Here is a 16,492-nt window from a genome sequence, read left to right on the forward strand (position 1 = left end):
GCTTCAAGGGTTCATGGTTTGTTCATGTATAAACGTGCTTTTAGGTAGCCCCATAACAAATAGTTACAAGGTGACAGATCCGGTGACCGAGGAGGCCACTCCACATCTCCACGCAATGAAATGAGGCGTCCAGGGAAGGTCTGCCTTAGAAATCCCATAGCTGCTCTCGATGTATGGCATGTCACCCCATTTTTTTGAAACCATACAGAATTGACGTTGATACTTCGTCTTCTCAATTTAGCAGAAAAAAATCACGTATCATCGTTAGATCCTTAATAACAGTGATGGTTCGACCGTTTTCTGGAGAAACGTAAGATCCAATAATTACGAGGTTGTATGGGGCTACCTAGAAGCACGTGTATACATAAACAAACCACGAACCCTTGAAGCCCTGAGTGAAACAATAACACAATAAATTCGAGCGGTACCACGTGCAATGCTTCAGAGGAGTATGGACAACTTCTCACAACGTCTACAGGAGTGTATGGACAAAAACGGACAGCATTTAACACATGTTATTATTCGTACAAAATCAATGTTTCAATTTTTTCCTCTTTAATTTTTATAATAGCAACATCCAAGGTACACACTGAAAAAATATTTTTTGAGTTTCGTTTAAAAATGAGTGTGTAACTGTTATTTTAAAATATCCATACCTCCCTGCCCAAACCTGTATAATAATGTAATTGTTAATGAATAGATATGAAATGGTGATTGAACAGAGTGACACAGAATAACGGGAACTTTAAAAAACGCCATGAAACAAAAGTGGGAAGGTCGAAAATGATTTTATTCAAACTAATGTTAAGTTAAAGACTTGCTATTTAAGAATTATTAATAACATCTATCACTTTTTGACAATTATTTCATTTAGATTGCTTCCTCCTGGCTTCAAATCTGTGATGAAGATTCCTCATTGATCGCTGCAACATCTCTGGGATATTGTGGATTTCATTTTGAATTCTTTGTTTTAATTTTTTATTAATTCAAAATTATTGATCAAATTGCGAGCGAAATCCACACTGCACGGCATTCAATGGCAACTGTGCGAGTGAGTATTGTTTAGTATCCGTGTAATCTCACAATTAGGTTGCGTTTCCTGGTCCCATGGGTCTGTCCACCTGCGATTTTCTGTTTGTGGAGCTATCTCAAATCCAATGTTTTCATAGCTTGACCAATACCTGTGGTTAATTATTATAACAGACAATTAAGAATTAAATTAACAATATCCCATTTGACATGTTCAGGAATCTCAACACAGATTTCAAGAGTGTATTCGAGCAGGAGGAAGCCATCTTAAATTAATGAAGTAATTGTCAAAAAGTGATAGATGTTATTAATAATTCTTAAATGGCAAGTTTTGATTTTTACATTAGTTTGGATGAAATGATTTTTGTCCTTCCCACTTTTGTTTCATAGCATTTTTAAAAGTTGCGTTATTCTGGGTCACCCAGTATATGATTAGTGATATGAATGAAATGAGTGAATTGCGTCAACTGACGTTGTTCGAGCATTGTCTTGGTGTGTCCGAATATGGAGTGTAGGAAGGAGGCTGCCTCGGACGACTCGTGAAGTTTGACGAAGCCATACACGGTCAACTTGTACAAGCATTTCAGCAGCAGACTGGCCTTTTCCAGGGTGTGCACACACTTATCGTCGCCAAACGATATCTGCCAAAAACAAACACACTAATCAATTATACAATTATACAATTACTAGCACGTAACTCGTGCTCCGCAAGAGTCTATTTTAAAACTTGACGTAATAAAATCTTAAAGAATTGCAAATAGGCCTCTAACCATCCTCGGTTAATTAAGAATCTACAGTCTTATAAGTAACTCCCCATTTTTATACAGCTATAATTTCTTTATTCAAGAACCAATTTTGTTAGAACTACATTTGAAGGAGCACTCCTTGAGGTTGTGTTTAACACCAATTTTCATTTGTTTCAGTTTAAAAATGCCCCCTCTCTTGATTGTGGAAGAACGCGCCAAAATAGCAGCTCGTTATGAAGTCTGGGGATCTGTGGTGCGAGTACAAAGGTGGTGGAGGGCTGAACGAGGGATCCATGCTACACTGGATGCAAAAACTGTTGAAAATTGCCATTCCAAATTACTAACAACAGGGAGTGTCGCAGGTGCAAGACGATCAGGAAGACCATCAAAGTCAAGGAAAGCAGAGAATGTTTACAGAGTTCGTGAAATGTTCATGAGGAGCCCTAAGAAATCACTGCGTCAAGGATCTCGTGTAAGTGGTCTTTCACATTACTCTGTTGCAACGATCTCAGTGTTTTTGCATCCAGTGTTGCATGGATCCCTCGTTCAGCCCTCCACCACCTTTGTACTCGCACCACAGATCCCCAGACCTCTTAATACTGGTTCGTTTCGTTCTTCTACAGCCAGGAGAGGGGGCATTTTTAAAACTGAAAGAAATGAAAATTGATGTTAAACACAACCTCAAGGAGTGCTCTATCTAACAAATGTAGTTCTAACAAAATTGGTTCATAGATGAAGAAATTAGCTGTATAAATATAGGGAGTGACTCATCAGACACTCTGTATATGCAAAATTTCAAGTTAATTGTCAGTCCAGTAGTTCAGACGTGATGATGCGTCAAATAAAATTTTCCTATCCCATCCTAGCCAGTTCTTTCCTTTATTATTTAGTATAAAATGATGAATTTTCAATTACATAAAATATTACTATAGTGAGAGCCACGCTATTATGGCACTGCAGAAAGACAGGAGAGAAGCGTTGCCGATTCTCTGCCTTGTCACTGCCTTCCACAGATGATAGCTGATACTGGCATATCTAATGAAAAGCTAGCTTGGTCATGCATAACCAAGCGTGAACTTGCACATACAGGCATCCAATGTGATCACACACTAAAAGCAAACAAAAATAAGAATGAAAAAATTATACACAATTTCATTTTTTCACTACGGAGAAATACCACAATATCTCTTCAAAAAGAATCAATTTCTAAAAATAAGGATGGTGTGTTTGGAAAAATGTTTTCTGAGAAATTGACAAATAATAATTATGATCGAGACCAAACTTTTTTGCTGAAAATTTTCAACTCTAATGAAGATTCTCCATGTAATTTTGACAAAATGATAAACAATGATATTTTTTCAAACTAATTAGAAGTTCAAGTCTTGCCATTTGAGGATTATTAATAGCATCTAGCACTTTTTGACAATTACTTCATTAAGATGATGGCTTCCTCCTGCACGAATACACTCTTGAAATCTGTGTTGAGATTCCTGAACATGTCAACTGGGATATTGTTAATTTAATTCTGAATTGTCTGTTATAATTTAATCACAAGTATTGGTCAAGTTATGAAAACGTTTGATTTGAGATAGCTCCACAAACAGAAAATCACAGGTGGACAGACCTGGCGATTCATGGGACCAGGTAACGCAACCTAATTGTGAGATTACGCGGATACCAAACAATACTCACTCGCACAGTTGCCATTTAATGCCGTGCAGTGTGGATTTCGCTCACAATATGATCAATAATTTTGAATTATTTAAAAACCAAATCAAATTCAATATGAAATCCGCAATATCCCAGATGAGATGTTGCAGCGATAAATGAGAAATCGTCAACACAGATTTTAAAAATGTATTAGTTCAGGAGGAAGCTATCTAAATGAAGTAATTGCCAAAAAGTGATAGATGTTATTAATAATACTTGAATGGCAAGCCTTGAACTTCACATTAGTTTGAGTAAAATCATTTTTTCCCTTCCCACTAATGTAATATGGCGTTCTTAAAAGTTCCCGATATTCTGGGTCACCTGGTATGAACAAGGTCTATAAAAACCAGGTCAAGACACCCGTGTTCCTTATGGAGCGGCCATTTTGTGCCTATTTCAAGGCGGTACATTTGAAAATCCAATCTAATTCGTCTCACTCGTAACAAAATCATGCATTATGCATTTTAAAAACAATATTCTAGTTCAGATAATACGTGAATTCAGGTTTTCATTCTTTAACTAGTAGTTCTGTGAACAGTAGACCTCGCGCAGTTATAACGACGTCCCAAACCATAAGCTCATCCACACTGATACACTAACTATTTATTTGATCAGATCATGCTTACACAAGATTTAATTATCATATAACGCTTTCCGGAATTTAGCGAGAGAAAACCAGAAGACATCTAGGCGCCCAGATGAGCTGTTATAAGTTATTTGCATCCTTTTTAATATTGCATTCAATGAGACATGCAATTTATAGTCTACACAGCTGCTAATTTTTTACCAAGTTACATTGAGATATTATATTGCATGCCTAATGGCATGCAATTTATAGTCAAATCGACAGCTGATTTATGATGAATAATTCTATAGTCTGATTTTCACTCTAATATTGACGTATGAAGGAGGCTCCTTTTTCTTTTTATATTATCCTTGAAAAGCAAAATTTCCAAAAACCTTGTATATACGTCGACGCGTAATTTAAAAAGAAACATACCTGTCAAATTTCATGAAAATCTATTACCGCGTTTCGCCGTAAATGCGCAACATAAAAACATTTAAACATTAAGAGAAATGCCATACCGTCGTTTTGAATCTTAGACCTCACTTCACTCGGTCAATAATGAAATTTCAATAATAAATGCTTCAATTATTCATTTCTTTATTATTGAAAATTGTTCTTTTTCTTGTAACCTAAAGATTATGATTCATAAGGCATTGGGACAAGACAGAAATATGCGAGGCCAACTTCAAAAAGAGTTTAAAGTTACTGTACCGATCAATTAAATCTAAAAATCAACAATTCAGTTTCTAGTATTTTGCTAAGTACTATAATACTGTAGGTAGAATATTTTTTACAATATTCCAATTACTAATAACACATCATGTTATGTTCAATCTACAATGATAACAGCTGAATAAATTCGAAAATTGGTAAACTAGAGCCCCACGTAATGGCGATTTTGCAATGCATAACGGGATTGTGTCATGACCTGTATTTATAGACCTTGGGTATGAAGGAAAACCTTAGACCAGACATATAGAATAGACACGCTGGGAAGTCAAACCTCTGAATCAAAACATGTATGACCTCATACTGGGGCATTCCACGTTATAATAGCAGTGGAGAAAAATAGGAGAAAAACGTTGCAGAGTCTCTTAAATTGACTCCATTTTGCCACTGAGTGTACACAGCTGTTACCCAATTCATCCCATCAAATTTGATCCAATATTTCCAGTCTCCATTTCCTTGATAACATAATCAATTTCATGTAATATTAATTTAATTCATCAATGAAGTATCTTTTTTCGTAATTAGATTCAAAACTTTGCTTTGGGATCAGATTTTTATGTTCATACAAATCTGAACTTCAAAACAACATAAATAGAGTTGCTCGGTGGGTATTCTATTTCAAATTCTCTTGAAAATAATAGCAAAATAGAAATCTTATTTATAAGATAATTTTAATGAAAGTTATTTTGATATAACCTTTCAATATTATCTATACAAAACAATCTACAATGTAAACAAACTACTCTACAGAAAAGTTTTCTATCCGATGATGACGTCACGATGGGGCGACTTTCACTGTGAATGGGCAATGTACAATGGGCCGTTTCTATTTTATATCTGGTCTAAGAGGAAAACACAAGAATATAAATGAACAAACCTGAGCGATGGCAGCATTGGTGTGCACCGTCCACTGCTGATAGAGGAAGGGATAGATGTTAGCGGTAAGTTCCTGGAACAGCTTGCGGTCACCGGCCAGCCGCTTGCTCGACAGACTCTTGATGACGTGGCTCAGCACAAGCAGCGCTCTCTGCTCCGCCCCTCCACTCCTCAGCTCGCTCAACAGTGCGGGCATCAGTTGAGGCCATTCGCGCGGGTAGTCCAGTCTACGTTATATATAATACGAGAATACAGTTTCAAATCAAACAAAATTATTTTTTAAGATATGTTTATTATAAAGTCAATAGTGTGAGTTGTGCTATAGTGAGGTCCACGTTATAATGGCAGTAAAGAAAGATACGGGAACAACGTTGCCAAATTGACACCATTTTGCCACTGAGTGTACACAGCTTATATTGAATTCATCCCATTAAATTTGATCTGATATTAATTTTAACCTAATTCCTCTGATAAAATAGTCAATTTCATGTCAAATTAATCAAATTCATCAGTAAAATATATTTTTTCATAATTTGATTTTAAACTTTGCTTCCATAGCTGAGATCAGATTTACAAACCTGAAATGACGGCTAATTTGAAAAGCTCTGATACACCAATCTGAACTTCAACAACAGCAATTAAGTTATTCATTAGATATTCTATTTCAATTTCTTTTAAAAATAATAGAAATCCTATCTAAAATAAGATGATTTCAATGAAAATAATTCTGAAATAACCTTTCAATATTATTATTCATACCGGTACCAGTGTAGGCCTAACCTATTCCGGTAAACTGAAACATGGTCGAAGTCTGGATGGTCTCAAAGTTATCAATTTTCAAAGAGTCATTTCAAGTGAAATTTTTGTTTCTAATATCTAAAAATTATTTCATTCATTCAAAAATACATTTAAATCTACTACTTTAGCATTTTGTTATAAATCAAAACAAAACATGTCGGCTGAGGATTGTTTGTCTACTTCTGTAAAGTCACAGTCAAAAGTGAAATAAAATATTATTGGACAACATCGCAAAGCTAGAGAGAGATAGCACTATCAGCTTTGATGAATGATAGACAAGGATAACAATACCATTGCTAATTATAACGTGGACCTGACTATAGAGATCATCCAACAATGTTATTGAAAGCTATTTGTAGATTTAATAGAATCTACAAAGAGCTAAGATGAAGGTTTGCGTTGTTATGTATACTACAAAGTTGTGTAATAATCTATTCGATTGTTCGGATTTGTTTGAAAAGTTATTTTTGTGGTACCAAGGTCTACAGCATTCAGAGTTGGACATTTCATATTATCAAACCAAATACCACTTGCTTTCCAAATTCTTCATTTTTAATTACGCTTCAACTATTTAATCATAGAATGTTTGAAAATAATGACATAAATAGAGATTCTTTACCCGAATTTAAAAATAAATGTATCCTAAAATTGAGATCGTGTAGATTGATTTTTGTTACCAAGCTTGAACTGTTTTTCGTTAATAATGTATTTTAATGTAAGCCGTTTTGGGTGTATTGTAATTTTGTATAATATACATTGTATTGTAAATATTTTTGGTTAATAAATAAATATAAAATCAAATTTATTTCCATTTTCACACAATATAATGTAATAAAAATGAGTACTGTATTAACTATTTAAGGCTGAGCAAAGGCTAAACAAGATTCTACTGGTAATATTTCTCAAAGTTTTTCGATTTGTATTCTAAAAATCTGGTGTGGCGCACTCACACAACTTTCCTTGCCGTTATGTGAATTGATCACCTGACGCTAGTGTTCTCGCGCATCTCAAGTCTACTATTCAAAGATTTGAGCCAGCTGGTGACAGGGCAATAACGCTGGAGACACACGAGGTCTGCTATCTCTTCATAGTGAATCATTTAATAGAATCAACAGTTGCCAACAGTTTGCAATTGGATAACACATTTTCTCAAATTTCGAGCTTATTTTCAATTTTAGGTGAAAATGTTACTGAACATTAATTGTAGAGATTTTCATGCTCAATCTTTTCCACTCGATTTTTTTTTTAAATTGTATCTGAAGCCTGATAATTCGGAATCTAAATTCAAACTTTGCATAGATGGGGCGGAGCTCCTGAAATTTTCAACTTGTGGCAGTTGATAGAGCTCATCAATTACTATTTTAGGTATAAATTTAATCAAAATCGTTGGAGCCGTTTTCGAGAAAATGGCGAAAACCCCTGTTTTTGACATTTTCTCCATTTTTGCCGCCATCTTGAATTGCATTTGATCGAAATTGTTCGTGTCGGATCCTTATATTGTAAGAACCTTAAGTTCCAAATTTCAAGTCATTCCGTTAAATGGGAGATGAGATATTGTGTACACAAACGCACATACACTCACATACACACACACACACACACACACATACAGACCAATACCCTAAACCACTTTTTTGGACACAGGGGACCTTGAAACGTATAGAAATTTAGAAATTGGGGTAGCTTAATTTTTTCGGAAAGCAAAACTTTCCTTACCTATGGTAATAGGGCAAGGAAAGTAATAATAAAACCGGCACTTATAGGAAGAATAGTTGTTCAGGCTCAACCCGCATCAATATTGGCCCGAGTTTAAGTCAGAGGCCCTAAAATTGATCAGGTGCGTTCTGAAAACACTGACACCAGACCTGAGCTAGCCAAGTAATTCTATTTTTATTCATTAATTTCAAGGCAATCGAGTTTAGATTTAGTTTGAGAAATTCTTTCAATATACAGAGTGAGTCATATGTATGGGAACCATTCAATAAGTTGGAAACTGTTGTAGATGGAATACTGCAACTTTCAGGATAAGTTATTGGTCGAATAACTAGCTCTACCTTTTGACGTACAACTGTATTTCAACCCCTCATAAGGGGGTGACTTAGGGGTTGTTACTCGAATATTTTAAATTCAAACACCTATTGTGTGGTACAACATTTGAAAGGCCTTTTTAAAACAAAAAAGATGACAACAATAAAATAGTTCTATGATGCTTGTATCCAAAATGGCGGCTGGTTGAAGTTTTAATTTAAAAAAATAATGAGGGTTTGTAACTTGAATATTTTAAAAGTGAACACCCATTGTGTGGTACATCATTTTAAAGGCCTTTTCAAAACGAGAAAGTTGGCATCAATAAAAATGTTCTATGATACTTTATCCAAAATGATGGCTGATTGAAGTTTTAGTTTTTACTTGAACTTAAATCAGCCGCCATTTTGGATACAAACATCATAAAATTATTTTATTGATGCCATCTTTCTTGTTTTGAAAAGGCCTTTAAAATGATGTACCACATAATGGGTGTTTACATTGAAAATACAAGTATCAACATTTTTATTGATGTCATCTTGCTTGTTTTGGAAAGGCCTTCAAAATTATGTACCACACAATGAGTGTTTACATTTTATTTACAACCCCACATTTCTTTAAAAACTAAAACTTCAATCAGCCACCATTTTGGATACAAGCATCATAGAAAATTTCTATTGATGCCATCTTTCTTGTGGCTTTTTGATGTCATCTTTCTTAAGGCTTTTAAAATGATGCACCACACAATGGGTGTTCACATTAAAAATATTCGAGTAACAACCCCCAAGTCACCCCCTTATGAGGGGTTGAAATCCAGTTGTACGTCAAAAGGTGGAGTATTCGACCAATAACTTATCCTGAAAGTTACAGTATTATATCTACAACAGTCTTCAACTTATTGAAGGGTTCCCATATATATGACTCACTCTGTATAGAGCGATGTAGACACCATGCATAACTGGCAAGATTTATGACTTGGTCAATTATTGTTTATAATAGTGGCGTTGTTTAGTTACCTAGCAATTTTGGCGACAATAACAGCCATCTGAGTGGCGATCTGGAGGACTGGCTCGCGAATGTTGCAGAGCAGACTTTTTCGGAGGCCGTCCTTCTCCAGGTCACTGATGCCATTGCTGATATTGCGACGCCAGTACCGGTCAACGCCATTTTTCAAACACAGAATCGCAAGCCATCGCACGTTCAGATCTATGTCGTGTTTCAAAATTATCTTCTGCAACAACCCCAAAGACACATTTTTTGAGACACATCTGAAAAGGAGGGCACATTAAAAATTCAAGATTCATTTATTGTCAGAATAATTCAACAAATGCAAGACATAGTCAACAATTCAATAAAAAAAACTAAAATATAACAGATATTTCCTTAGATATTCAAGAAAATGGCTCATTGGAAGTCCATTCTACTCTTTAGAAGAATTCAGGACAGGAGTATGTAAAACAAATTATTAATGAGTTAATTAAGGTGTTTACAAGTTTGTGTTCTTCAATGGTTCCAGATTTTCTTAACTCAATATTATTCGTTACAAATGGTAATTGAGTGGAATATTTCTAATCAATTTATTATAATTCAAGCCATCTAAATTCAAAAATTTATAGTTTTCATGTTTATTTGGACTAAAATTTTATAAAAAATTGTACACGTGACATTCTAACCTTATCTTGTACTTTGTCACCTATAAATTTGGAAGTAAAATAGCACAAGGACTACTGTACCTTATTATTGCATCTACCAATGTTATTACATTAGTGTCATTTGCATTGTAAATAAAAATAAAAAAATAAATGTCAACTATTATGTGATATAGTTAATTATAACGTAGCCTTATTATGGGTGAACTATTGAATGTTATTGATTGATATTGTTGTCTTTATTATCATTTACAATCAACTCAAGGACAAAGAAACAGACTACAGTCCAAAACTTCTTTTCATCCCAATTTCATAAAATAAATTGTCCAAATAAAGATTATGAACGACTTTCCAATTCTTCACTAATTTCCACATTGAAACAAAACACAAACACTTGAGACAATCATTAATTTTGAATTTAGAAAGATTAAGATCCGAATTCATAACAAATTTATTTCCAATTAGTTACATAATTTGATACTATATAAGTACTTATTTATTCAATTCAAGGATTTATTATTATTGATATTATTAGGATATTTTGACCTAATTATGATTTCATTATGTATTGTATTTTATAAAATATTTTGTGACGTAGCCTTATGTACTACTGTATCGGCAGGCTAAATAAATTGATTGATTGAACAATAAACGCTAATAGTCATCAACGTAATATATACAAAAAATAAGACAAATATCAGCAAATTCTATATAATATAAGGAACATTTTTAAAACAGGTCATCAACATATCACAGTCAAGTAAATACAAAGACATCACCACAAATCCTCATAACCATATGGACAGCAGTCAATTAGAATCTTTTCAACACAAACCTTAAAACTATTAATATCACATTCTTTAATATGAGCAGGCAGTTTATTAAATAACCTCTTCCAATTTACAAAACATTTCAAAGTTAAATAGTAATTGCACTGTGATAATCAAAGTGCTTCTGCTTGTCTTGTAAAATGATTGTGAATATTACTATTTATTGGTAAGATGGATAGATTTTTTCTGGTATACATCAGACATTCAAACACATACAAAGCATAAACAGTCATAATATTTAGTTTTTTGAACAGAGGTCGACAATGTGCTCTACTATCTACTTTACAAATGATCCTTATATCCCTTTTTTGTACAACAAAAAGATTCTTCAAATTGGTATCTCTCCTCCATGCCAAGATACCATACAACAGGTGTGACTGAATGTAAGCATGATATACAGCTACACATCTATGCTAACAATATTTCTTAATCTACATAACATAAAAATACCTCTAGATATTTTCTTACCCAATGAAACAATATGCTATGCATCACGCTACTACGCATCCACACTATCGCCCAATACGTACAAATGACGACGAGCTCGAGAGTGTGTGGATGACTGCTTTGCCAACGCTCGCCTTCACTGGCCTTCGCTTCGTTTTTTGTCAAGCGTAGACAGCCAAGCGATGGCGAGTGGTCAGCCGAGCTTCCACAAATGCTCACATTGCAGTGTGGACGGTAAGACCAACATTGCTAATCTTACCAGCATGGCCAGCAACTGGGCCAACGAATGGACTAGGCATAAGACACAGGCGGACCTCTCTCACACTTGACATTCACAGGTTTCATAATATAACACTAGCTAAAATACGATTACGTGCTGGAAATTGTTCTGTGGGAAGCATGAGTGTATAAAACTCAAACCAAACTCAAGAGTTTAGCAGACTCTTGTGAAGCACGGATTAAGGTCTCTGTCCACTACACTGTACTAGCAGTTCTGTGAACAGTAGACCTCACGCTGTATTCTCATCCACAAGTACCTGATTGAAACTAAAGACCTTATGGAAATCCATACCTCTTCCATACCTCTTCTCCATACCTCTGTGTAATCACTTGTCAGCTGATTTATGATGAATAATTTTAAAGTCTGATTTTTACTCTAATATTTGCGTATGAAGGAGGCTCCTTTTTCCTTTTATAATATCCTTGAAATGAAAAAATTCCAAAAACCTTGAACAGGGTGACCACGGGAAGTATTTACATTTTGAAAACAGCAAAAACAGTGTTAATTTTTCAAACAGGAAATTTATTTACTTTTCTGACATGTTTGTTAGGATATGCTATTTAATTTAACTTACTTAATTAACTTGCGAAAATAAGGTCAGGAAGGTGACGGCCGTCTTCTCTGATGCAGTTTTCAATTCTGTTGAGGAAGCTCTGCCATACTAGCTGTAGTGTCTGCTCGGTGATTAGTGCCACCTCTTCACGAATGCCTCCTTCAAATCTTCCAAATTACGAGGTTTGCGTTTCTCCTTCAAATGTCCCCACAAAAAAAATCGCAGATGTTCAGGTCAGGAGAACGAGGATGCCAGGGCACATCTCCAAATCTTGAAATGACATGACCTGGAAACAAGTTTCTCCGCAACGTCATCGAAACTCTTGCTGTGTGTGCAGTAGCTCCATCTTGCTGGAACCATACGTCCTGTTGCAAGTTGAGCATCTGCAGTTGTAAGAAAAAAAAATCGTTGATCATACGCACGTACCGATTCGCATTCACAGTCACCGCAACTCTATCTTCTTCAAAAAAGAAGGGGCCAATAACATGTTGTCTCGAAACCGCACACCATACAGTCACACGAGGCGAATGGAGAGGTTTCTCATGAAGCTGTCTTGAGTTTTCCTGTGCCCAGTATCTGCAGTTCTGTTGGTTGACTGTCCCATTTAGGTAAAAGTGATTTTCATCGCTCATGAAAATCAGAACGTCAGGTTCATCGTGAAGTATTTACATTTTTGATGCGACTGTACTCGGCCTTGGCAAATGGGGGGGGGATGGTCGGGCGGTCATTCACCTCCCTAGCAGTGGCCATTGCTGCTATTCAGTCGCAATGGAGCCGTGCACTTTACAACTTGCATTTGAGTAGCGAAATCCAACCGTTGGGGGTCGTCATTTTCTTTTAACTCCTGGACACACACAATCTTGTAAGGATGAAACTTGAGGTTTCAAAATTTTTCGAACCGACTCACGTCCTATGTGTAACGCAGATGCGTGCCGTCGAGCTGAACGACCAGGACTCGTAGTCATTGCTGTTCTCACTCTGTCAATGTTCTCCAGACTCCTCACTGTTCGTGTAGCGCCGGGTGGTTTTTTCGCCACAATGTTGCCTGTGGTCCGAAAACTTGTAACCCATTTCATAATCGTTGGTCGGCTAGGTACGGCTCCATGCCTTCCTACGTTAAAATGAATGTGAAAATCACGCTGAACCGCTACCACTGACTCATTGTTTCTTACATAAGAATCGTACGTAAACACGTGATGTTGAACAGTCCAAGGCTCCATTGCGACTGAATAGCAGCAATGGCCACTGCTAGGGAGGTGAATGACCAACCGCCCATCCCCCCCCCCCATTTGCCAAGGCCGTGGACGGGGGCAGCGAAAATGTAAATACTTCACCTGGTCACCCGGTATATACGTCGACGCGCAATTGAAAAAGGAACATACCAGTCAAATTTCATGAAAATCTATTACCGCGTTTCGCCGTAAATGCGCAACATATAAACATTCAAACATTTAAACATTAAGAAAAATGCCAAACTGTCGACTTGAATCTTAGACCTCACTTCACTCGGTCAATCATACTAGGACCGGTTCAGGAACGTTATGAGAACAGCACATGCAACAAATATAGTTCACATGCATTATTGCCTGGCAATGCACACTAGACCGGTCTGTAAGCGTAGCCTACCGTATACGTATAGGAACGTGTCATGACCGGACACCGAACAATTTCTCGGAGAGAATATTTTGCTGGTTACGTTCCGTTCTACAACCGGTGTATGGCCGCATATGTAGTACCGCGTTCTAGACCCGGTTGTAACTAGTATAGCGTATGCGCGTGCTATGTTTAGCAGAAATCGTACAGAATAGTTCATTGCTATAGTGAGGTCCACGTTATAATGGCAGTGTTTGATTAGCAATTGTATGCTATCCTTGTCTATCATTCAACAAAGCTGATAGCGCTATCTCTTTCTCGCTTTGCTCTGTTGCCAGATCGTCTCTTAACAATGTAGAATTAATAATTGATTAACAAAATATTTCATTTTAATTATGAAAATTCATTATGAAATTATTGAAAAATATGATGTCTTGCTTAATTAAATATAATTGATTATTTAAAACTAGAATTAAAAGTTAATATTACATCAATAAACCTGTATCGGTTACCGTCTGTAGAAGGCATTGACAAGACAGAGGATCGGCAACGTTGTTCACCTATCTATCTCCACTGCCATTATAACGTGGACCTCACTATAGACTTGAGACAATATACAAGTGTGCACTATGGATGATGAAAAACTTATTGAATGTGTAGGCAAGTAAGAGTTAGACCTATTGTTCAACTTACAGCATCCAAGTAGGCTACATGGATTCTACCAAGAAAGACATATTAGATACAAAGATATTTCCGATCAAATGACACAACCAGGTGGATAAATTTCCTTGATTTTATTGTATTTAAATAGTTAGCTTATTTTTCAACAAAAAAATATAGAATTTGAAAATATAATTTAGTTATAGCCACAAACCAGCGCAAAACGAACTTGAACAAATTTACAAATGATGCTCTGGAATACTATATAGGTATGATGCATTCCAGCATAATGGAATGTGGTATAACATTCTATTAAAAATTCGATTGCTTGGCTGTTTTTGGGAACTAGACTCACAAACATTGAGTAACTCTATCAACGGTCGTCATACGCGTTGTATACCCGTTATAAACGCGGATTAACGTCGTTGTCGCAGCTAAGTAGCAGTGGGCATTGGCATGCATGTTAGTGCCGGCCACGTTCCTATACCGGTCCTAGTATGATACGGTGCAGTGAGCAGATACCTTTACCGTACCTAGTCGTTATTAAAATTTTAATCCGACTTACCATGAGAATAGAATAGTAGCCTGGGAGGATTTCCCATTCCTTCAACTTTTCCTCAGCAGGTTTCAAAACAGCTGGATCTTGGCAGGAAGCAAGTCTCAACGTTTCGAACACTGTTTGCAATGAGGATAGCTCTGCTTCCTCCATTTCAATTGATGACAGGCCACATATCTGCATTGAAATTAGAATACTGTATAAATCAAATTAACCTTATAGTTGAGAAAAACAACCAAATTTAAAATATTGCAGAAAGCAAACTAAAGAACAGGTCAGGTTAGGAAAATCCTATCCGATGGGAATTGGCTGAACGTTTTATTTTTATCGAAATAAATATTAGAAAATATTATGTGAGTAATGGGGCCTTTAGTTAAGAGAATTAGGTTATGTGCGGTAGCAAAGATAAAGCCGGTACAAAGAGAATTAGGCTTAACCAGAGACTACATAAAATTCACTTGGAACTTGTTGGATCGAAAAGATATTAATGGAATATATTAATGATAAAATATAAAAAATATTAATGAAAATGCCATTTCAGCTATTATTGATAAGTTAATGTAAAATCACATCAACTGATGATTTCTAATGTGAAATCACATTGCCAAACAGGCTAGGATTTATTTTTGATATTTTGGATTTGATGAAAAATAATGATTGTAAATTTGAAATATAATAGAAGAAAGAAAGAATCAACAATACCTTAGAATAAATGTTATAGTTTTTAGCTGTAACACCAGAAAATCACTAATCATGAGGAATAATAAACTCAGTACAGAGAGATACGGTACTTATATAAGTTAGTATTTTACAGAGAAAATATCATTAAGAGACAATTACTGTGTAAACAAAGGATGATATTCATTATTGATATTCATTCAAAACTGAAAGCGTAATTCCATGCGATTATAACCAAACATTATACCGTACATGCTTGGAATTCTTTTAGGAAACTCTATGATTTTTACTTTTTACTTACCATAAGTTAACTGAATAATGATGATTTATAATAGTTTTGATATCTTTAAGTTATAAAACTTATTTTTATTTCTAATATTACTAACGATCGTGTCAGTAAATTAGTGCGTTGTTATTGGAATTGGATTTTACTGAAATCTGAAAAATGATTGTTTGTGTTTGTGTTCTCGCGTTTGCGTGAATGGACTGCTATCTTAGACCAGTTATAGAATAGACACGGCTCATTGTATATTCATACTGAAAGTCGAAGAAGCCAAAATCTACTGCCAAATCCACCCATCTTGACGTCACAGCAGTGACGTCACGCATCGTCTAGAAATTATAGAAAACTTTTTTGAGTTAGTTGTGTAAGTGCCGGTTGCACAAAAGCCGGTTAAAATTGAACCGTGATTAATTCCACGAGAACCAATCAAGAAGCCGTCTTTTCAACAACGCCTTCTCTGATTGGTTCTCGTGAAGTTAATC

General features: G+C 35.6%; 1 protein-coding gene across 2 annotated transcripts in view; it reads right to left on the reverse strand.

Moving 5' to 3' along the window:
- LOC120352993 (importin-11-like) overlaps window positions 1-16,187 on the reverse strand; it is a 28,211-nt gene extending 12,024 nt beyond the window's left edge. Inside the window, exons 1-5 of one of the 2 annotated variants that reach the window (XM_039435369.1) lie at window positions 16,029-16,187; window positions 15,059-15,226; window positions 9,498-9,712; window positions 5,660-5,885; window positions 1,502-1,670 (exon numbers count right to left, since the gene is read on the reverse strand). In XM_039435369.1, the coding sequence (XP_039291303.1) occupies window positions 1,502-1,670; window positions 5,660-5,885; window positions 9,498-9,712; window positions 15,059-15,226; window positions 16,029-16,031 (781 nt within the window). In that variant the 5' untranslated portion in view covers window positions 16,032-16,187. Of the gene's footprint in view, window positions 1-1,501; window positions 1,671-5,659; window positions 5,886-9,497; window positions 9,713-12,261; window positions 12,376-15,058; window positions 15,227-16,028 lie in introns of those variants that run through there. The other variant, XM_039435370.1, reaches the window with a different exon arrangement.
- Between the last annotated feature and the right edge of the window lie 305 nt (window positions 16,188-16,492).

Source organism: Nilaparvata lugens, chromosome 9 (genome assembly GCF_014356525.2).
Source record: "Nilaparvata lugens isolate BPH chromosome 9, ASM1435652v1, whole genome shotgun sequence".
Taxonomy (NCBI): Eukaryota; Metazoa; Arthropoda; class Insecta; order Hemiptera; family Delphacidae; genus Nilaparvata; species Nilaparvata lugens.